Source organism: Phragmites australis, chromosome 11 (assembly GCF_958298935.1).
Source record: "Phragmites australis chromosome 11, lpPhrAust1.1, whole genome shotgun sequence".
NCBI classification, from domain to species: domain Eukaryota; kingdom Viridiplantae; phylum Streptophyta; class Magnoliopsida; order Poales; family Poaceae; genus Phragmites; species Phragmites australis.
This window is the reverse complement of record NC_084931.1, coordinates 12,977,203-13,001,661: the sequence shown is the minus strand read 5'-3', so window position 1 is coordinate 13,001,661 and position 24,459 is coordinate 12,977,203. Positions and strand designations below refer to the sequence as shown.

The following is a 24,459-nucleotide window of genomic DNA, read 5'->3' as shown; positions in this document are numbered from 1 at the left end:
TCGCATCTCCCTGAAAAGGTGGCAGCATGCGGTCACATGGGATTAAGAAATACATTAATGCCATGGTAAGTAGTAACGTCTGAACATGTAATACATAGAAAGTAGACATGTACGAATCGAAGAGCAGATGACTAGTTTGCAAATCGAAGATACATCATGAAACAAACATATAAGTTACAAAAGCAAAGATAAAATACTACTACTGTCTCTCTCGTTGCCGTCGGTTATTCCCACCATCATGGTCCTATCACCGCTATCGCTAGTTCGTCCTCACGTGGCCCCTAGAGTAGGCCAGGTTGTTCGGTGGAACAACCTGCCTGGTAGGCCTCTAGCAATCGTGGGCATCAAGGCCTCCTCCTGGGTCTGCTGCATCGGTAGTGGAGCACTAGGCAACTTGGGACCCGTGACGACTGCGTATTTCGGGGTACCCCCGAAGAAGTCCCTCACGATGTCGAACGTAGGGTCTGAGCCAGGCTCATCCTCCTGACTCAGGTATGATGACTGCGATGTTGCCACCGCTGTCGTCCATGCCTAATCACTCAGGGGCCTGTGAACGGATGAATTTATTACATACGGTAAATGTGAAAATGAATATATTAGTAAAAATGCAATGTTGTACCTGTATGGTATGCAGGGGTAGCTGTAGATGGCCTGGCTTGATCGCCGAAGTAGGGTACGAATGGTGGAGGTGCAGATGCAGACATCCCGACTTCATAACCGTAGTAACCTGCGGACATATTATTATATTAGATATACTATTGAATAAATTGAATGAGATAGTATATTGGCGTCCATTAACAGAGAGGCCCGCGAACGGCGCAGGTGTCGGCGCTGGACATGGTCTAGGTGTCTACGCCATTAAGTGTGTAGGTGCACCTAAACTATTTTTTAAAATAAATGGATTGTTAAGAAAAGAATATTTCTAACGACGTGTGTATGATAAAGGTGTACCTATTGTTACCGGTCCTGGAGTGCGTGGTCGAGGTGGCGGTGTCGATGTCGGCCCCTATGGATGTCATTGCACATCAAACCTCCTGGACAACCCTGCATGGACCCCACTGGACCTGGAAGGGGCACTGACGATGTCTACGTCAGGGCCTGTGCGGTCTTGTCAAAAACCCACTTGATAAATCCCGCTACATCTGCCGCACTAAGCTGCATCCCTTACCTGATGTGTCCCATGGCTCCAGCCACGACCCTATGGATATCGTATATGATATCGGACTGTTGAAACAAATGTGAAATAGGTTTTTACTTTATAGCGGTTCATATGGGATTATATGTTAACAAAAATGATAAGTTACTTAAACATACCGCTCATGCAGCGTCCTCGTCCCAATGGCCCAGGTAGGTTTCCGTAGTCGAAGTGACGTGCGGCCTAACAATATCTAGGGTGTAGGTGACCGTGTACGTGTGCGTGAGACATACCACCACAGTTACTCCTCGTAGCCTGGGTTGGAGAAAGGATGAGGCTCCTCGACGACATCCTCAAGGGCATAGTCCCATGTCGAGGTGTATGGTGCCAAGTGATTTGCCCAGAGGGTGCCACCTTGTTACCCCTTACGTGAATATCTGCTAGTCAAACATGTTAGATAAACTAAAAATGATATGAATACTATTAATTATATATTTGATTTTAATTACCTATGAATGTGGGGCTGTAGTTTCTTCTTCCTTGCTAGCTGAAACTTGAGAACTAGATGAGCCTCCTAAAGCTTCACTCCTACTAGGCTATCCCTTGAAATAGAAATTTCCACCATTAATAGGCTATCACAATTTGAGCACCTTGCCTCATATTTTGATGCTCGTCAAATTAATCATGTCTATAATGTGTAGGCACAAAACATGCTCTCATCTCATATTTCATAGCAGCCCAAATAGCTATAGGTGATTCTCAATTTTTTCTTGCTGATTCATAACTTGCTCCCACCAATGCAAAGCATATTCATCAAATTCTACTGATGCCATTTGAAGTTTGTTTTGTTCCAAAAATGATAACTGTGAAATATCTTGTCACATTTCAACTCCCAAGTGAGATAATCTTCAGGATCAGTACCTCCGGTGAACTTAGGCATAGAGATGTTGAGTTTGCCTAACCCTTCTTCATCATTGTTGTGTGGACAATGATTGTAATTATCATATCGCCGGACTTTGAAATTTGCACCATACTCAGCACCAATTTCAGCCCCACCTTGGCAACGCCCATTGGCTCGAGCATGGCCTCTTACTGGATGAAAACCATTGGCAGCATCTCGGTTATATTGTCTCAACGTTGCAACACTCAAGCCAATGCAACAATGTCACCCTGTAGGTTCTCCATATTTTGCTGCGCTTGAATTTGTACGTTCTGTAAATCCCTAGTGATGTTTGTAGCAAATTGTCCATGGTTCTCTTGGAGTTGATTCAAACCATTATGCAGCTCCCTTTTGAAACAATCTCGTATTGCGGTGTATTGAAAATACTTCACCGTCGCTTGAGGATCTTTCTTTTCTTCAATATCATAACCTACATCGTGTCCTGCCATTGTTAGTGGTACAACAACAATATATGTATATGGTGTATATGGAAAACTCTCTCTCAACTCAGTCTTCTTACCAAGCAGTGTCTGCCTTTTTGAAGGGAATTAAGGTTGAAACTCAACAAAGCTGACGATCGAGCAAATTGAACAGCAAGTCCAATGGCATAGCACTGGTATTTTTGTGGAGCTTGGAAGGTTAAGTGTTTCCCTACTCAATCTAAATTCCAGCTATTGTTGAGTTATGTAATAATCCAAGCTAGAAATTAATGACTAGTTGTTGATCACAAAATATTATGAAAGTGTATAGCAACCCACACGCAAATATAATAAACTTGATGCAACCTAGTAGTTGAACTAACATAATATAAGTGAAGAAAAAGAATAGTTCAATGTTGCACAAGTTACGTAGAGACGCTAGCAAATGTTCAAAATTGGATTGGGCTACATCAATCATAAACGAAAACAAGATTCATATATGAGCAGCAGCAAATAACTCATCATGATAATCACAGCACTTCTCTTTTCCCTCTCATTTTTTTACTTTTGTGGCTATAATCAACTCACCAAATAGCACAACTTTGATAACACCACTGTTCAGATTTTTGGAATAGATGGATCAAGTACAAGCCCCACGAACAGACTTATTGCTAGTCAAAGATTGGATCAAAGTATTCACGAAGGGCAGAATTGTGGCTATTCTAAACTCTCTCCTTTTTTTCATGATTCTTTTTGGCACAATGAACACATGATTATGAATTGAACACAAGGACACACAACGAAAGATAGCACAAAGAACACGTGAAGGAACACTGATCAGCAAACTAAACACAACTCCAATGGATGAAAATTTAACAAAACTAATGAGAATAACAAAATAAAAACTACGGCTAATATTTTTTGTGCCTTTTTGAGCTTAGGATAGAAAACAAATTTAAAGTAGCTAGGGTAAAGATCCTACCGAGTGAATGAGTCTCTAGTACCAAGATGATGGTGGCCGATCTTCTCGACGTAGGATTGAAGATACTCCATGAGACATGATGAATCATAGGCGATCACCCATACCAATGCAAGGACTTGCACCTGTTTGAAATCCACACAACCACATACTTTGTAGAACAATCCACAAGACCATAAGTGGACGATATCAAACCCTCAATTCCCAGCGAAAAAGCAAGCATGATCTTGATAAGAAACACCCAATTCTCCTTTATTGCAGTTGTGCCAATAAGAAGAACAAGCACTATGGCTATCTTAGATGCATTAAGAAATCTAAGTTTACAATATATGTGGTCAAACCTCTATAGGTCATAGACTCAACTACATATAATCCCTAGGGCTGTAGAAACCGTATTGGACTCGCTATGACATAAGAAAGGAAACCTACCATATAACTTGTGTATTATTTTGGCTACTGTGACCGACTCGGTATGAATTTGACAACAGGGTTGGATCTATCAAATAAGCTTTCCAACGAGTACTTACACAGCCCAACTCCGTATGAGAGACTTGTGGTTCTTTTACTCCACATCTATTTGGTTGCACGAAACCGAGTCTGGGTCGGTTTGAATGTTTCCTATCTTGTTTCTTCCTGATTGATTCCATGTAGAACTTGAAAGGCAAGTCTCTGATGCCCTTGAAAAGTCCTTGTACAACTGCATATGACCTTTAGACACCTTGCAAGCCATGAGCTCCACCTGTATGGAATTGTAGCACGTGTATTCTAAACAGCCCATACAACACTCATTCTAATGTGCATAACTCTCTGTATAATGATCCAAATCTTGCACCATTTGTTTCTATGGAAAGTAGACTTGATCTTATATGTAGTTGAGTCTATGACATAAGAAAGGAAACCTGGAACTGGCCTTCCACTCCTCCCTCACAATTGTATCTTCAAGTATTTGTGCCGTTAAGCACAACTTCAAATCAGCAAGCTACACACCTTGTTCCTTAACTTCCAATGATTTTATTCCTTCGAATATGAGTATAAGCAAAATACACCCATTAGATAGTATACTATTCTTATTAAGATCATAAATTAATGTACATAGGAATAGATTCACCTTGTTTTCATGTTCATGAGCACTTTCTTGTGTTAGTGGTCCTTTGTATGCATTGGGAACATTTTAAGCTTGTGTAGAAACAAAATCTCACATACTAGGAGCAGCATTGCTAGTAGAGGAATGAGAGGAGCTTGGGAGATCCTCATCAATTTTGGAGCATTATTCATGGCATTACACTCATGTTTATTTCAGTGCATTTTCCTTCTCGATAGACACTGACGAATCGGAGAGCAACAAGGTTGAGACCGAGGGTTTGTTTGAGGGTGAAGCACTGGAAGCTTTATTTTGGTGAATGTGATGGTGTTTAAATTGCTAATATATTTGTATGTCCTAGATGCATGTTTAGGGCTGTGTATGTCGGTTTTTAGTTTGGGTAGAACCTACTTCATATGCATGACCATTCCTTGTGTACTTTGGTTAATGGTGATCCTTGCAACATGTGTACATATTTGTAGAGGACTAAAAATGAAATTAATACAAATATTGCGTAGCCATGCTCTAGGTCAATGGTAGAAGTCGAATGGAGGATTGTCATCGACATTCGCGAGCTATATGGTCTATTCTCACAATCATGGTTATGTTCAGTTATATGGATTGTGGGAATGATGTTGATACGAGCCTTAAGTGGGTGGTAGGGATTGTTCGAGAAAGGGGTCCTAGAGCCATAGGCCCGTTTGAGTCAATTAAGCATTGATCATTGATACCATTGTCTTAAGCACTTTCCGTACTTCCACATATTCAACCATGGTATGAATGAGCCAATTATCTTATGTCATTACGTCATGTTGTTCATGACTCTATGGTGTGTATGAGAAAAATAAATTTGAAGAAGTTTAATTTCAGATGGTGAGGACCCTAGTGATGTCAGGGACATGGCCTTGGTATCCTCATCACCATAGGCACATACCCAATTAGTCGTAACATGTTTGAGAAAGGTTCTCACAAGTTCCAAAAGAATGGACTCATATCATGTGGGTAAAGATGTACTCCTCTGTAGGGTATAAAAGCTATTCGAATAGCCATGTTGTTGGTCATGAGGACGTTGTAGAGTTTTGATGGGTTCGTGGAGTAGGTTTTATGTGCATGCTGTCATGAGAGGTTTATGATGTTGCTTATGTTGTCGTGACGAGTTATGTCTATTTATATCTATGTACTAGCTTTCCTTGTAGGTTATCAATGCTAGTTGTTCACACTTTTTTTATTAAAATGCTTTCCAGTAAAGAAATTAACCTTGTGGCCTTCCATCGTTGAATCCATGCATCCTCTTTCGATAGGAATATATATACCTATATTGTGTAAGTCTTGCGAGTATCTTCGTCCTCACCTTACTTTATTAATTGTTTTGCAGGTGAAATGTAGGTTGCTTGTACTCTGCTGGGTGTCGTTAGGTGCTTGCTATAATATTACTAAACCTAGTGGTGCTCATGGACGATGTGCCACCGGTCTTTTGTTTACTTTTATGAATCCTTCAATAGCGATGACGATGTCAAAATTCTATGATTAAATTTTGTTGTATAACTTAAATACCTAGCGATATGTTAAGTCCATTTGAGAGCTTGGCGAACTTGTTGTAGTAACCTCTCTTGTTTATATTTAAAAACCTAACACTTTTTCATTTGGAACGTGTAAGATATTTGGAGACTAGTAATGTAATTTAAAATTACATTCTATTATATCTTGTGATCAATGACATGTATGTGATGAAATACTGATATGTGTGTGATCTTGGGCATGTGGATGACACATATCGAGGACTACCAAAATTGTCTCTGCTTTAATTGAGAGTTGGCTGCCATGGCATGGGTTTTAGATGTGGTTTAACATTTCACTCACATCGATGTGAGCTCATATTAAGTCTAATCTACATGGATAGCTAGGTCGCTCAAATAAATCAAGGACGATTTGGATGGTTCTCACAATATCTTAGTCCTCAACTCTTCACAGTAATCATGGAATTCCTGTGCGGTGAACTAGGTACCATTGTCTGTAATAATTCTATTTGGAACCCCAAATTGAGTCACTACATTTCAAATGATGAATTTCTTGGCAACACCTGCATTGACTGAACCAATTGCAACTAACAGATGTGTGAAGCCTCCATGAGTTTTCGAAAAAGGTCCCAAAAGGTCCAAAGCCCACATAGCAAAAGGCCAGAATAAAGGTATAATTTGTGGTGCTTCAGCTGGTCGATGAATTTGTCGACCATGAAATTGGCACTGGACATCTTTCTTAACCAATTAGCTCGCATCATGGAGGGTTGTGAGATAGTAAAATTTTTGCCTGAAAGATTTTTCGATTAGTGTTCACAAGTAAGCATGAGCGCCGCAGATTCCTCCATGGATTTCATCAAGTAAATTTTTTACCCTACTATTGAGTGATGATCTTCATCAAGACTCTAACAGAACCTCGATGATAAAAGGCACCTTCCACTATGGTGAATATTGTAGTTTGCGGGCAATTCTTTCTAACTCAGTAACATTCTCAGGAATAACTCGATCATGAAGATACGTGTGGATGGGATCCATCCATAAATCTTCATATTCGAGTGATGCTGTAGCATTTGAGGAGTCAAGAAATTACTCATGCGCTTTCCCATTACTTGGGGAAATGGCTTCTTCATCATTTTGTGGCGGCATGGGTGATAGATTGCTTTGAGAGTTTTTCCAATAAAACCCCAAAATGCATAGGACGTTGGGATGAAGCTAAGCGAGCAAACATATCAGCCTGGGTATTGTCCTTTCGTGGGACAAATTGTACTTCTAGTTCAATGAAGAATCGTTCTAGCTTCCTCACCTCTATGAGATATGCATCCATGGTCATGTTAGAGCATTTGTACTCCTTCTTGACCTGATACGAGACAAGCTATGAATTCTAAGTGAAGTTTCTATTTGGAGACCAGCCATCAATCCTTTATATTTTGCGACATTATTTGTTGCAGTGAAATCTATTTGTAAGGCATGCCGCAAAGTTTCCTTTGTTGGCAAAATTAGAATAATTCCAGCCCCTAGACTTGAAGTTTAAGTGAACCATCGAAATACATTGTCCAAAATATTTGGACCTCTAACTCCTGCTTACTTTCTGACTCTAGGGCAACCCACTCAACTAGGAAGTTGACTAGAACCTAAGATTTAATGGCTGTTTGGGGGAACACAAAAGATTTGAAACTCGCCAAGTTCTCCTGATAGCATCACAATTACGTAAAACATCTCCCAATAGGAAGGTAGAAGGAATATTAATTTTATGTGCTTCAAAGTACTGAAAGAGTTTACAAGAAGTTATGCGGATGGTATAAAGTAATTTTTGTATGGGTGATATGGCTATTATGTATCTATGTTCTAGTTGCATGCCTCAATGATTATATGTTGGGTTGTCCAGGTAGAACCTATTTGAATGCATGATCAATTACTGGTTAATTACTTTTATCCATTCCTTGCGGTCGAAGAATGATGGGTAGGAGTCTTGGATTAAATTGATCATGAATTATGCTTAGCTGTGCTTAGCTAAATGGTAGAAGTTGAGCGATAGAAAGTCACCATCCTTCACGCGATTTAGGATGTTACATGGTAATGTGGTTATGTTCAGTTTCAGGATATCAATGAATATTGGATCATGAGACTTAGGTGAAGGGTAAGGGTGTTTAGGAATGAAGTCTTGAATATTATAGCTTTGCTTGAGTTGATTAAGAATCGACCATTAGTACTTAGGGTTTATATTCCTAGTTGCTCAACTTGATCAAGAGCAATTGCCTTTATGCAAAGATGTCAATTTGTAGCCTTTTCCTTGCTAATTCATACCAAATGCATACTTGATGAGTATCAGGCAGCCATGTCTTCTTAGATAGTTAGCAATTCCATCTGTTAGATTGTTGAAGATATCACTACTACAGAAACACATTTTCTTGACCCCTATCACTGTTGGTTCGACTAGAATCGGTAGCCAAACTAGCAGTGATAGTGTATCATTATCGGTTCTTAGTAAGAACCGATACTAAAAGTCCATCCAAAAAGAACTGGTAGTGAAATAAATTCACTACTGATTAATGTCCAGAACCGACACTAATACTATTATTGCCAATTATTGACATGAACTGGCAATGAAAATGGCTTTTACTACCAGTTCATGTTATAAACCAGCGATAATAATTGAGGGAGTATCACTGCTGTTGAGACCGTACCAAAAAATAGTCTGATCCTTACTATACGCTAAGTCCAGGAATTAATCCCAATACATAGTGACTTCATTGATGATAACATAACAATATACAACCTAATCGAATTAAATAATCTTACAAAAGAGACCTTCAAGGGTCAAAGAAGCAAATAAAACTATGACAAATCTAAACATAGCCCTTATTCCTCTTGATGACTCCACAAGAAAATCGATGGAGAAACACCTTAGAATGCACCATCATCAAGAAACTCCACAAAGTCTTCTCCAACTAAGTGTGGTTTAGGTACAGCAAGTGTTAGCACATGTCGTACTATGCAAGTTGTGTGGAAAAATATGCATATAAATACTTAAACAAGAATAAAGCTTGCCATGGCTTATTTTGCATGAAAATAGTATTTATTTGTAAACAACTATTTGAAAGAAAATAAGTAATTAAGTGAATAACAATAAATAAACAGCAACCTCAAGATTTACACATCTTGACTTAACCAGAGATCTGACCACATCAATCATTGTTCCCACCACCACAACTAACTAAAACCAAACACCTCAACCAAGGTTTCCAACATCATGATTGACCAGCCAAAATAGATCACCAAATTATTTTTTAATCATGTGTGGCTTTCTTTGCTACTCTTGATCGTAAGCACGGATGATTAACCAGTTTTATACTCTGCAGAGGTTGTACACTTTACTCATAAGTCATGATTACCTATTTTGCTTGTGTTCGTGAAACACTTACACACTTCTGAGGTGTGCGGCCAGAAATCACTACAAAGCTCTTCCCAACATGTGCATACCAGCTAAGGTTTCACCGTCGCGTGAATTACACCTCAACAACAAAAGCCCCTCTTGCACTATATGGATCTAGGGAATTACACCATTTCGTTCCTCATACCACCATCTGGTCTACACCATGCTAAGAGTAATGCTAATTAATTAGCTAGGCCTATCCCATACCAAACTTATGGTTATACTATAAATGCTCAATCCGAACGAAACACAAACCGGTCCTTAAATGATTTGATCAAGACTACGAACAACCAATCCGTGCAACCTGCACCTATCTCATCCAACCACTTGCTCAAACCCTAATTTCCATGTTCCTACAAAACATTAGTCCATCACTTTTAACCTAAGTTGCATAGGACTATTATAATATTTAGTTGAACAATTATCATTATCACCATCCCAAAGCAAGGCTAAGCATCAACCACCCTTATATAAACCAACTAAAACCATGCCAACAAGGATGTTAAGGAAAAACTAGGGTGTAACCTAACTTGGAATTCCTGACAGTATTATTAACATGCAATTTTGTAAAATAAAATATTTTAAAACATGGGATCAATATGATCAATAACACATCTTGCCTTCATGACACTTAGTTGAGTCATGAAGTCATTCCTACTCCTCTAGAACATATGCATCATTTCACGAAAACAAGCGAAAAGACAAGAAAAAACACCAAAAATAAAAAAATAACCAAATATCACACAACAAACAATTTAATTAGATAGATTAAGAATTTTGAGGAATTTTGGAGAAAGTGCCGATCAAATCGTAGCTATAGTTGACAAGATAGAACTTCCAAAACATTAAAATAGGACAAAAAGATTTGTTATAGGCAAAACTAAGTGGTTAGGAATTTTCTAGAATTTTTCATAGTGATTTAGGATTTTATGGGATTTTCCTAGGATTATTGAAATTATTCAACTAAATAAAAACATTAAAAATATTTATTAACTACTTATTTACTAAAGAAAACATTATATAAATTATTAAAAATTATTTATTAATTATCAGAATTAATTGATTATTTTATTACTAGAAAGCCTAATTATTGCATCAATAATCTCTATTATGATGTCAGCATCGAATTGAAAAGGAAAAGGAACAGTTTGCTAATTGGGCTAACATGTGGCGGCTAATATGGCGCTGATTAGGCACCTTGAGATGGCTACTGACGAAGTTGCTAACTAGGACGACGACTGGATGGACATGTTAGATTAGGGCTGGCATGGCATGCTGAGGTGGTTGCTTAGGTGGCAAATGACTGGATCTTGGTTTCAGTAAATCCACAGCGCCGGATCTATAAGGGGTATTCTAGATCTAATCCAAGCCGCTCGATCGAAATCGAATGGATGCGGCTCATCCCCTTGTCCTATGATGGGACGACGGCAACGACGAACCTTCCCGCTATGATGCGTCAGTGGATCTTCACCGGAATTGCGTTATGGACCTCAAATTACAATGGCAATTGGCGGAACAGGACCAGCGGATAATGATGAACTCACCTGGGCTACGGATTAACATTGGCAGCTCAGTGGACGCTAGCGATGAGCGGAGGTGGTTTTCTTCTTTAGTGCTAGGAGCATAGGGTTTCATCCTTGTCGGCGTATAACTCAACTCGGGGAGATTGATAGTTGATAGGGAAGTATGGCTTTAGCCCTGTAGACTAGGAAGAAAGGTGTTTCATCCATCACCGTGCTGGATATTGTCCAGAGTGCCCAAAGTACGTTAGGTAACTCATACGCCCAGGCATTAGAGTAGGTGGATAAGTGGCTTAAGATACGGGTCTCGATTCCTTGTAGCACGAGGCCATTGGCCCACTTGACTTGTCTGTTGCTCTGTGCATGAGCCATCAACGTGAAGCAATCCTTGTTACCTAGCTCCTCGTAGTACTCGATGAAGGTTGCACTAGAGAACTGAGTGTCGTTGTCAGTGATGATCCTACTCGGGACGACGAGCCTTGTCATGACGCTCTTCATGATGAACTTCTTGGCTGCTTCTGAGGTGATCCTTCATACTAGCTCAACTTCAATCCACTTGGTGAAGGTATTGATTGAGACAAAAAGGAACTTGAAACCCCTGGGCACTACCAGGAAGGGCCTTAGAATATCCAGACCCCATATCGCGAATGGCCACGATAAGGGGAGTCTGTAAGACTTAGGCGGGTTAGTGAACATGCTTGCTGTGGAACTGGCACTTGCCACATTTCTTATCCATCTCACTCACATCATGGAGAGTCGTAGGCCAATAGAAACATTGTGTGAAGGCCTTCCCAACCAGAGTTTGGAAGGAAGCATGAGCTCCGCGTACCCCTCCACGAATTTCTTCGAGTAGTTCGCCACCTTGCTTCCGAGAGATGCACCTCATGAACACTTCATGGGCGCCTCTATAATACCAAGGTATACATCCTGGCTCGATGAAAAATCTGCTTAGATAGTGCCTCGTCCTCGGGTATGACTTGATCCTAAAGAAGCTTCCAGATTGGATCCATCCATGTATTCTCGTATTTGAGTGAAGCTACGAGTTCCCTCGTGACTCCTTTTGGAGCATCAATATCTGGCGAGCCCTCAAGATGGTTATAGGTCTCGTGGACCACCACTCCTTTGACTGTGTCATCTATAGATTTCACAGACAGCTTCGAGAGTTTTTCTGTGAAGATCCCAATTTGTCCTAGAGATCGTGAGGAGGCTAGTCGGGCAAGACTATTGGCGAGATAGTTATCCTTTATCGGGAAGTACCTGACCTTGAGTTTGTTGAATTTCTTTTCTAACTTCCTCACCTTCGCAAGGTAATCTATCATGGTCTCATATGATGTTTGATACTCCTTGCTAATTTGCTTCACCATCAACTGTAAATCCCCTTTCATGAGAACATTATGGATACCAAGCGCAGAAGCTACTCAAAGACTAGCAAGCATATCTTCATACTCAGCCACGTTGTTTGTAGCCAGGAAGTCTAAATGCAAGGTGTATTGCAGTCTTTCTCGTGTAGGAGTGATAAGTATTATCCTTGCCCCGAGCCTTGTACCATAAGAGACCCATCAAAGTAGAGAGTACATATATCGGCTATGTCGCCATGGTTGTCCTAGGGTTGATTGAGTTCTGTCCATTCAGCGACGAAGTCAGCGAGTACCTACGACCACTACTACATAATCCATTTAGTGAGACGCCCCTGTATAGACAAATCTATGGAGCCATCTGTATAAAGGATACTATAGATGACTCCAAACTAGAACCGTCTGGTAAAATGACAACAAGCAGTTCTAACAAAGTAAGACGCTATAGTACAGATGGTTCCAAACTAGAACCGTCTATATTGTTCCATTTGTACAGATGGTTCTAGTTTAGAACTATCTGTACTATAAGCGGTAATAGTACAGATAGTTCCAAACTTGGAGCCATTTGTACTATTAGTATCCCACTCATTTGGAGCGTATCTATTATATAGATCATTTTTATGTAATGTTCAGCATTCAATGATAGGTGAGATGGGAAGGAAGCTTCACGTGAGGTAGAGGCTGTGGGTTCGACTCCTGGAAAATACACGTGTTATTTCACGTGAAAAATCGTGTGACTTGCGACCGTGCCTACATAATAACATTAGGGGGCTGATGTGGGTAGAAAAATTATTTTTTGAATTTTTTTAGATCTAGAAAACTTAGTACATGCAAAACCATCTGTAGTAATCATTTGTACAGACGGTTCAAAACCCGTATGTATAAATCTGATTTGTACAAACGATTCAAAGAAGTGTTCCACATGGGGTTTCCAAACCGTATGTACAAATCATTTCTCTATTAGTGGACTTGATTGCAGTGCGAGGGACAAAGCGAATGTTAAATTCACCGAGCTCAACAACCCACTTGGCGATTCATCTAGTGGCATCTTTGTTATTGAGGATGTATCTAAGTCGGAAGAATGATAATATGGTGATCTTATGAGTCTGAAAATAGTGCCTTAGTTTATACCATCAATACCATATATAGCAGCTTCTGTACTTGCTGGTAGCGCTTTTTAGGGCTATGGAGTACTTCACTAATGTAGTATATTGGTCTCTAGATCTACTCCCACTTGTCAGGCACTTCCATTTCCACCAACAATACTCCCTCACGGCTTGTGGTTCGACTACTATGTAGAGAAAGAGTTCCTCTTCTGGATTGGGAGCAACTAGAACAAGGGAAAGAAATTTACCTTTCTAGAATTTGGAATGCCTCTTCCGACCATTTGAACTTATCGTGTTGGCATTGTAACTTGAAAAAAGGAAGTTCCCAGTCTTTGAGTCGGGAGATAAAATGGTTGAGTTCCGCCATGCACCAGGTTAGTTTCTGAACTTCTCGTATTGACCTAGGGGGATGCATTTCTTCAATGGCCTTGATTTTTTGGGGATTGACCTTGATTAACTGGTGTGATACTAGGTACCCGAGTAGCTTCTCTGTGTTGACTCCAAACACGATCTTCTCTGAATTTAGCATGACTCGATGCTTGTGTACATTGTTGAATGTTTCTTACATGTCAGAGATAAGGTCTTCGCCTTGGATTTGACGACAAGGTCATTGACATAATCTTCGACGTTTCGTCAAATTTGGTCGTGAAGAGTTATTTAAATGCTACGCTGATATGTAACGTCAGTGCCCTTTAATCCGAAAGCCATTCTACATAACAAAATACACCGAAAGGGGTTATGAAGGAGGTTTTCTCCTTATCCTCAGGACACATACTAATCTGGTGATAACTAGAGTAGGCATTGAGAAGACTTAGATAGTCGCACCTGGAGGTTAAGACAACTATCTGATCTATTCTAGGAAGAGGAAATGCATCATTTGGGCAGGCTTTGTTGAGGTCGTTGAAATCCACGCACATGCACCACTTGTCCTTTTACTTTTTAATCATGCCTAGGTTAGCAAGCCACTCAAGGTGTTCCACTTCTCTTAGAAACCATACCTTCGAGAGCCTCTCGATCTCCACCTTGATCGCTTCTTTCGGGTCAGGTGCAAATCGCTAGAGCTTCTGCTTGATGGGCTTAGCATCAGGGAAGATATCTAGCTTGTTCTCAATCAACTCTCTAGGGTCTGGGCATGTCGGACGGTTGCCATGCAAATACTTCAGCATTTGCCCGGATGAAGGTGATGAGCTCAAGTTCCTATTTCTGATCTAGGGTGGAGTCGACCCAAACAGTCTTGGATGGCTCTGCTAGGTCCAGAGGAATGGTCTTGATGCCACCATGAGACTTCATGACTACTTTGTGTCTTGAGTTCTTAGTCTCCTTCTTAGGTTGGTGCTGTACCGCCATGTCGAGGCTCCACTTATCATAGTGTAGACCTATCTTGGTGCAACCCCAAACGATGATGACTCCCTCAGGCCCTGGAATCTTCATGCACTTGTAAGCGTAGTGCTGGTAGCCATGAATTTAGCTAGAGTTAGTCAACCTAAGATGGCATTGTATGTCATCTCAAAATTGACCATGTTGTACAGGATTTTTTTTCTTTTGTAAGTTGTCGGGCTTCCTGAATGTAACAAGAAGCGTTATCTAACTGATAGGTATGGAGAAGATCTGGGTACTATACTGTGGAAGGACTGAGTAATCGACTTGATGGCAGATCGAGAAATCTCCATCGCATCGAATGCACTTGTGAAGAGGATGTTCAGGGAAATCCATCTGTCCATTAGCACTCAGGTAACCTTACAATTATTGATGATGGGCTCTACCACTATTGGGAAGCGATCGGGCCATTCAAAGTTCTCTGAGCAGTCATCTTGGTCGAAGGAGATCTCGATGTTTGACCACTTGACCACCAGGTGACTCTTGGGGATAGCTACTAGCACTTTCCAGGTCACCATCTTGTACTGCCTTTTCGATTCATACGATGTCGAGCCACCAAACATGTGGTCGACAGCCCTATGCTCCTTTTGGAATAGTAGTTGGTCTGAGTCATCGCTGTAGCTGGAGTCCCTACTCTAGGTCATGACCTGAGTCACCTCCCCCTTAACCTTATCGGCCTCAGCCTTGATTGCCTTCTAGAAGACGTGTCACTGTTAGAGACTATGGTCGTTGGTTTGGTAGAAGTCGCACCAGGACTTACTAGAGTGCTCGTTGTTACCTAGTTGCTTGCCCTTGCCCTAGGATGAGCCGGGACGCGTGTTGGGAAGATATGCCAAAACTTCACTAATCTTAATTTTCTTACCTTTGTCTCCCTTTGAGTTCTTCTTGCACTTGTTCTTTGATGAGTCATCATCTATTCAGGTTGAGGGCTCTAGATGCCCTAATCCCTTTCTTTGATGACCATGAGAGCCTCCTCAACATTGGTTGTCTTGCCGACAATCTCCATTAGCTCTTCGACTATAGTAGGCTCTTGCATGGTGATGTCTTTAACACACCCGTGGCTCCTAACCACTTGAGTAGATGCATGGATGAAATCAATATCGGTTATCTTCGGGATGGTATTATGGGTGTTGCTGAAGCATCGAATGAACTCGCGTAGGGTCTCCTTATCTGTCTGGATGACACATAAAATGTCTTTTTTTCTTGTCAAGGTGAACATGTGTGCCTTGGAAGTTTGCCCGGAACAAGTCGTATAGCTACTCCTATGAGTAGATCATCCCCGGTGGTAGGTTGGTTACCCAAGTCTTGGCTGACCCTTCAAGAGATGTGGGGAGGTAATTAGTAATTAGGGATGAAAACGGATGGGATAAATCTCGTACCATTCTGATCTGTTTTCTATATTCTTCCCAACCGTTTTTGAATTTTTAGGACTTATGTGAAAATGGGATGAAAATAGTTTTATTGTTTTCCCAGCCGTATTGTTGGCATTCCATTTTTAATCGGGAATTTCCTGTCGGGATTCTCATTTTTTCAATTGTAGAAGGAGAATGAGAATGAGGAGAAAGAAGAAAAAGGAAGTGATCTATACATGAATCGTGATGAATGATGTTGATGAGTTATAGGCTGAGTGAAAGATTGTTTGTCTTGGTGTTTTGCTGTCATATCAGGTTATTATTATAACATGTGTGATTGTGTGTGTGTGACTGTGTCTATTTCTGACTCATTGACTTTGTGTGACTGTGTCTATTTCTGACTCAGTGACTGTGTGACTGTGTGTCGATGTGTGATAGTGTTTATTTATGACTCAGTGACTTCATGTGGTTATGTGCTGTGTCAAGTACTCGAGTTACGATATGGTGGTTGTTTTTCAGTTGAGACTTATGTTATTATATGGTCTATCTGTGTATGGGTATGAATTACTTTATTAGTGTGAATTAATTATGTGTCGTGTTGATGCTTGAACTCATGGTTCTATAGGTTGGTATTCTTGTTTGAATAGCTCGGATTGGTTCGTTTTAGATATCCCAACATTCCCGAGTTCATACACGTTTTCGGCTTTCCCGTTTTTGAGAGAAAATGTGAAAGTGAAAATGGTTAAAGGGTTTTCCTAACTGTTCCCGTCCGTTTTCATCCCTATTGAAAATGACCTTATCTCCCCCCAGCTGCTTGGATAGCCGTAGTGCATATTTGGAGGAAATTCAGCGAGATTGGCAATCCCATTGTACTTCTAAATTGGCATGGCTTAGAATCGGGCTGGCCAATTAGCCCTCTGAAGATATGGAGAGAAGGCCCGACACCCTGAGAGATTCGGGTGGACATGGCTCACAGGGGTCAAAGACCGGCCGCTACCTTGACTCAAACAACTGCGGTGCCAAGGTGACCTCCGGTTAGGTTGTTGAGGAGAGGTCAAATGTTCCTCAGGGGTTCTTGAGCATCTTCACTTGTTGAGGAATTCGTGCAGGTACGAGATAGGATGGTTTCGGATCGGAAAAACACTATGGCAACGTTGAGCTCGATCGTCTTCCCGACCAATTTGATTCTGGGGATTCCGTCTTTATGGATCTCACTCCTCACGAGATGGAGTGGCATGGGACTTCCCTCGAGTAGAGTTGTTAGCGACTACTACTTGATGAGAGGACTTGGCATGCGCCTAAGCTTGCTTGGCGAGGCCATCCATCAAGTTGAGCCAGTTTTTGCCCTTAGGGGTAGACAGATCTGTAGTGGGAGGTTGTTGAAGCACATCTTGTAGACTCATGAGCCTTTGAGCAGTCCTAAATCTGAAAGATCGGGCACCTTACTGATGGTACGAATCTAAGGGATCAATGGTAGGGTTTTGGATCTGGTCATGAGGCATTATCGTCGGCAGGGGTTGATTATTATTTTCCCTAACATAATCGAATCTTGTGGATTTGCCGAGTTATCATCCGAATTAGATGGAGTGGCGCTTCCATCCCTAATGGTGAAAACATCTCAGGGGTGCGTTCCGCTAGATGAGGACTCTACATCAATCATGGACTTGTCTTTAGAGGATGCCTCCAGGTAGGTTCTTCGACAATCCATATTGTCGAAAACTGTGGGGGAAGATCCTAACTTGCGGTGTATGTTGCTTGCACGATCGTCTTGGTCATTGAGCAGTTCAAGCTCAATGCTGTAATCTCTAGCACACTAATCCATGAAACGACTTACCTCATCGTTGGACTCATCACCATGGAAGTTGTCTCCTAGATCCATCCGATCGACCATCGGATCCTTGTCGAGTGGGAGGGCAAAATTATCATAGAACCCCTTGTCTGAGTAGTCGGTTCTTGATGTAAACTTGGGTGGAGTCGAAGACATGTTTCGTGGCAAAGATTCCATGTCATTGGTCATGATCCCCATGGACGATGCTAGCTGTCAACGTTAGTAAACTGCTAATCTTACAAATATGTGATTAGATTAAGAGATACATCCTCTTGCCAAATCATGCACTGAAAGACAGAGATTTATACAGATTTAAGCCTCCTGAAGGATAATAGTCATACATCCTGTATTCTTGCATTGATCTTCGGGACAAATTTCAAAGGGATCTAAACCAAGTCGAAGGCTCCTTATGCATAGTCCAGCGAGATATTGATGTAGATTGCGATTGTAGAAGGCTTGAGGCTCGTTGAGCTTTGTTGCTTCTATTGAACTTGTTTCTATATATATATTTATTTATTTATATTTATATCATGTAGCATCTGGACTCCTTTTCAAGTAGGATTCAATAATCTTTAAAATTATGAATAAACTTCCTCATTTAAGCGATACCTAGAACCTGCGTGCAATTTTCATACGTCTAGAGACTCATTTCCCGGATATAATCGTATGCTCCGAGAATCCAAGAAACCTAAGGGATATGTACATGCATAGGACAATCGTATATGGTAATTTTATACTACTCATCATTACATACCACTTAGGAATCATAACCCTAACCGACAAATACTTCTCCAACGGACTAATGTGCAACACATCATATAACATCCCTATCACTTGACTACTCCGTAGTTTATCAGGATTATTAAGACCAACCTCCAGATCCGAGAAATTAGTTAAATCTACCCACTATCACATTGCAAAACATACCCTTCTCCATAATACACACTAAAAATCACAACTCCTAACATCCCTGATCGAAAATTACTTTATTGTCCATTAATTCATTCCAATTAAAAAATTAATTTTAAATCATACTAAACTTGTTCCTAAATTACGCTATAGTTATTCATAAAATTATTTCTACATCCTATTATCAATCCTAAAATGTCTAAATAATATCCTAAATCATGCTAAATTTATTCCTAAATGACACTATAATTTCTACAACTATACTAATTATTTAAAAATATTCTAAAATTATTACTAAACTTTAGAAAATATCTAAAATATTTCCTAAATCATGCTACATTTCTACAACTAAACTAAATTTTCTAAACCTATTTTGACATCACGCTATAATTTCTATAACCAAAGTAAATTTTCTAAATTATACTAAAATTACATTAAAAATCTCTAAGCTATTCTACACTATTTATACGAATAAGAAAGACATAAAAAAACCTTACCTCCTATTGAGGTGCTTTTCCTTCCTCCTCCTCCACCTCTTTCCTACAACCTCTCGTCTCCTTCCTTGCCTCGCCTCCTGTTCTTCCCCCTCCTCCTCTCCTCTTTTCTCTCACGCGCGGTTGTCCTCCCTTCCTCTCCTCTCCCTAGAAACTGCAACGAAGAAAGGGATGACTACCCCGTGGGCTGACAGCACAGCCTTTAAATAGGGTATCTGTCAACATTGAACTGCTAACAAGACATATCAGTAGATCACATGCCAACAGATATCATATTGCATTGCCAACCACATTAAAAGCAATGCCAACCATAGTAAAAGCAATAGCTCACCACATTGACAGACGAAATGACAATGTCCATATTGGCAGATGAGATACACAGGTTACTTATCGACATTTCACTTGCTGACGAACTACTGCTTCAGCAATTTTTCAAAAACAAATATTATTTTACAAGTTTCCATTAATTTATTATTTTAAAAAAATCTCGGATGACATAGAAATTCAATACCACATCGATGGTGTGCTTTCGTATCAAATTTGAGGACTATCCACATCAGAGATTGTTCTAAAATGTCAGACTCATGACCACAAATTTCATTAGTACATGTAAGTACCGATGACACCATCTGCACAAAAAATCTCAAAAAGGAAAAAAAAAAGAAAACACAATTTCCAACGCTGATCAGAATGAACAAAGAAGAAAGAACAAGCATGCCTTGGATCTGTAGGCTATCGGTTGTAAACGTCCTGGCCAGGATATCCACGCCGGATGGACCTCGCCGGACGTTGGTGGCAACATTTCCCGGCCGCATGCCGGGAGCCGCCAAGGGAGGCCACGTCCAGGCATCTATCTCTGTACAGGCACAGCGAAGGAGGTACGGGGTGGTGGACCGACTCGAATCGTGCACCCGCGACTGCACGAGTGGAGCCTGGTTGAGCAACAAATCCCGCCCCTTGAGTTTCCGTCAGGCCAGGCTGCAGGGGGCAAATTTGCATGAGCTCATCCTGGCCGTGGCGTACGCCCCAGGCAACCAAACAACTGATAAACACGGTATGGTTGCATCCACTGGACCTGGCTGAGGGGCATGCAATCACACCGATAGATATCAAGGTATGGCTCAGTCAACTTTTTCATCTTTAGGACATTTCTGTCGTGCTGCAGCATTCAGTGACTGTCTCCTTTTGTCTTGGATCTGACGTACACATTCAGCAACCAAAACACTGAACCTTGGGGTGATCTTGCCTGTAGAGGGTGGGCTAAAGCCAACCTTCCTATAAGCTTGTGCAATGTTCTTCTGACTTCTTTGCATGTGGATATTGCAGAGGGAGGGAGCTGCAGATTTTATGATGGGCCTGCCACAGGTGACTTGCCCAGTCTGTACCCCACTGAAAAAAAAATCAAGAAAATTGTTAGCCTCTTCAAGTTAAAATCAGTTAATGGAAAGAAACTAAAAGAAATGGAAACTTATTTCAAAACTTAACTAGGTTGATAGCGATTAACTCAAAACTTACAAGCACCCAACTATGAATCGTGTAGAAAACTAAAGCCTACAGTTAATGTAAAGAAACCAAAAACAATTTGTGGTGCTTACACAAAGTTCACCTGGTTATATGAAACTCAATTGATATTGAGTTTCATCTAACAGGCCGAACTTTGATTATGCTCATTGGCAACTAATCTAAAATTTACAAGGAGCAAAATCTGAATCATAATTAAAATCTAATTGAAATAAACAAACCAAAGCACATCCTATTTGAGGTGCTTAATCGAAGTCCAACCTATTAGATGGAACTTCGGAATAAAAATTAAATAATCATAAGAAACCATATTTCAGCAGCAAAGAAGAAGCTCAATTAGACGGAGAAAAACGAACATATCCCACTGAATCTAGATGCTCCATCACCATAACAAAAGCTTACTTAGTGACATTAGTTGCTGAAATTGATGGATCCAACCCTGCCAAATCATAAGATATCTACCCACAGAAATTTTTAGTCATTCAGAACTTCTTCCACCCAAACATAATCATAAATTGGAATTGTTTTTATACACTCTCAGAAAAAGAATTTACAGATGATCCAAAGAAAGTAAAGCAAAAAGCGGTGTCATTAATCACAACACAACGAAAGAATTTCATATTGCTTTATGCACTTGGAACTTTAATAAACATTTTCAACAACCCACTGTTCAAGCAGGACTTATGCTTAACATGGCTCAATGGCTTTAGTTCTGTAAATACTTTCAGCGGGATTTTCATGACAAATAACTGAATAAAGAAGAACCACCGGCCGCATTGGAAGAATAAATCATTAGGCAACAGTCTGAAGGATAACCCACAATGTGAAAACCCCAATGTTAATTGGGTTCATGAGTTATGCTCAAAAACAATACAAGCAGCAAGGTACATTGGTGACCCCAGTATTGGTTACAATTGAACTGGGAAAGTCTCATCTCAGACCTAGTGAAATAGCTTTCTGTCTCTGCAAATGGTTGTGTGTATCTTCCTAATTTGATCTTATTCTGCCTGTATTAGGTAAGTGGGTAACCATTACCCAAGACAAACAGCTACCAGATAGACTCTAAGCAATAAAAGGTTGCCAAGAAAAAAATAACCTAACACTGAATTGGATCCTCTGCTTTTGGTCTATATCCCTACATAATAAGGCAAGGGACTCCTTTCAATCATCGTCTACCAAAGAATCAAGGACCGCTCCGACGAGACGACCGCTTTCTTTAGAAGATATCAACATATTGCACACCTTAACATAAAGCATAGGCCGAACATAACTGAAACACTGACACAAGATGCACAACATACGGTAAATTTTCTTTATGCCCCCGATAGCCCACATTTAGTGCAGAAACATTTGATATAGAATTATATGTCAAGACCCCTGAAATGTTAATTTGGACCTAAAATGTACTACAGTGTTTTAGAAAGCACCAAGAAGGCATCTGGGTGGCACCAAGCAGTAGGTGGCCACCTAAGCAAGCTACGCTGGCACCTAGCGCTGAGGAGCTGTGTAGGTGGACGAGGCATTCGTCTTTTAGAAATATGCCATTCCAGAAAGGGGAAAGCACGCTGGCAGAAGCACAGGCTCCCTGCAGTTTGCTGGGACCAATACTATGAATGAAACATCAACCATCCTTAAGCAGGAAGCCAGGACTGAAAAGATCTACGTTTAAATGTAAGCTGCACAATTGCAACAAATTTGAATAACACCAAGATTAAAACACTTACCCATGCAGAAATGGACAACACAGGGGGAGATTGCTGTCAAAAGCAAGGTTCATACAGTTCGCTACCAACAATTCTATGAAATGCAACATCAACTATCCATAAGCAGGAAGCCAGGACCTGAAAAGAGCTACAAATCTAAGGTGCACAACAGGAACAAATTTGAATAACACCGAGATTCAAACATTTATCCATCAGCAATGCACAGCCAAGATGAGGGAAGAAGCATCCAGAATTGCACAGAAAACCCGATCATAAACCCAAAATTTCCAATTCAGCACAAATGAAATAAGAAAAATGCCCTATGCCCGATAAATCACCACCAATTAACAGTATCATCTGCAAAGTACGCCATCCGTATCAATCAATCACTGACCTAACCGCACCACAAACGGGAGCTGTGTCACATTTCCCCAGAAAACCATGGCAATCAAAGCTCTAAACGAACAACGGCTTATTCCCCTTTCAGAAACACCTAAACCCAGATGACTAGGTTGCTAGATCCAGACCAGAAGGGCGACTGAATCAGGAACCCTAACAACGGCAAGATCCACGGCTTCCTCTGAATCGAGTAGTATGGCGAAGAGAGCGTTTAGGATATGAACCTCTTGATGACGTAGGCGCAGGGCTTGTAGAGTGCCTGGTTGGGATCGGAGAGGATGTGGGAGTGGCAGAACCTGGTCATGGCCATGGCCCGCACCTTGCACCCTGTGAACCCGCACTTCTTCCTCCTCGGCACCGCGGCCGGCCTCGGCGCCTCGCCAGCACCGGGGAAGGCGCTGGCAGGAGGCGGAGGCTCCTTGGCCTCGAGCGGGCTCCGGCCGAGGTCCCAGACGTACTGACGGTGCCGCGCGCGCACCTCCTCAGCCATGGCCCAGTAGAGCCGGCGGTACACACCGGCGAGCCGCGCGGCGCGGCGGAGACGGCGGCGCAGTACCTCCTCCCGCGTGAGCGCCTCCGCCGTGGCCTCCATCTCCGGCGACGGCGGGTCGCCCAGAGGAATGCTAGGGTTTGGGGCCTGAGCCTCCGGCGGCTCTGCCGCGGGCGCCGGAGCCGGCGCCGGCGCCGCCGGGGCGTCGGGGTTCCGGGAGGAGGCCATGGCGCGCCGAGATTCGAGCGGGCGGGTGTACGATTTAGGGGTGGGCTTTCTCCAAGGTCAGGGAGGACGGAGGAGGAAGGGGATGGATTTTGTGGTTTGGTGGAGGGGGATGCGACCCACGAGCAAGGTTTCATTTACCGACCTTACCGAGCTCCGGCGGTAACCGAAAATACGCGATAACCGTGGTTACCGGTCAAAAATTCAAAAAAAATCGGAGAAAATTCATTCGGCAAATTTTAAATTTTTGCGAAAAAATCATGTTTTTGCCCTCTCGGTAACCGAGCGGTTTGGGTCGGTTACCGAGCGGTTTGGGTCGGTTACCGAGCGATTTTCTCGTATTTTTGATTCGGTCGGTTACCGAGCGGTTTGGGTCGGTAACCGCTCGGTTTTCTCGATTTATCGAGCGGTTTTATCGAATTTCAGCGCAGTTCAACAAAAAAACTAAAAAAGGGTTCAATCTTGTAAAATCAATAACTAATTCATCCAAGCTTCAAATCAAGTGAAACAAATTTTGTTGGCTTCCTTGTAACATGATCTACATGATAAAAGTATTTATACTCATAAAAAAGTTCAAAATTTTCTGTGAGAAATTTTATTTGTTAAACCAAGGTAAATGCATAGTTTACTCTTTGCTAATCCAAAAATCATGAAACTAATTTTATTAGTCTTCTTA

At 41.3% G+C, this 24,459-nt stretch overlaps 1 protein-coding gene and 1 long non-coding RNA gene across 2 annotated transcripts; both read right to left on the bottom strand.

Annotated features, from left to right (window-relative positions):
* Nucleotides 1-202: 202 nt before the first annotated feature.
* LOC133884989 (uncharacterized) lies at nt 203-19,599 on the bottom strand. The gene is made up of 7 exons (XR_009903182.1): nt 19,449-19,599; nt 3,477-3,598; nt 1,645-2,505; nt 1,315-1,572; nt 952-1,224; nt 620-727; nt 203-547 (listed from the first exon to the last, which is right to left on the bottom strand). It is a non-coding gene; the product is annotated as an uncharacterized LOC133884989 (long non-coding RNA).
* A 345-nt stretch (nt 19,600-19,944) lies between these two features.
* Nucleotides 19,945-23,903, bottom strand: LOC133884988 (uncharacterized). Its single transcript, XM_062324603.1, has 2 exons — nt 23,293-23,903; nt 19,945-20,834 (listed from the first exon to the last, which is right to left on the bottom strand). The coding sequence occupies exons 1-2, from the start codon at nt 23,784-23,786 to the stop codon at nt 20,567-20,569; spliced, it is 762 nt and encodes a 253-aa protein (XP_062180587.1). The 5' UTR covers nt 23,787-23,903; the 3' UTR covers nt 19,945-20,566.
* Nucleotides 23,904-24,459: the final 556 nt, after the last annotated feature.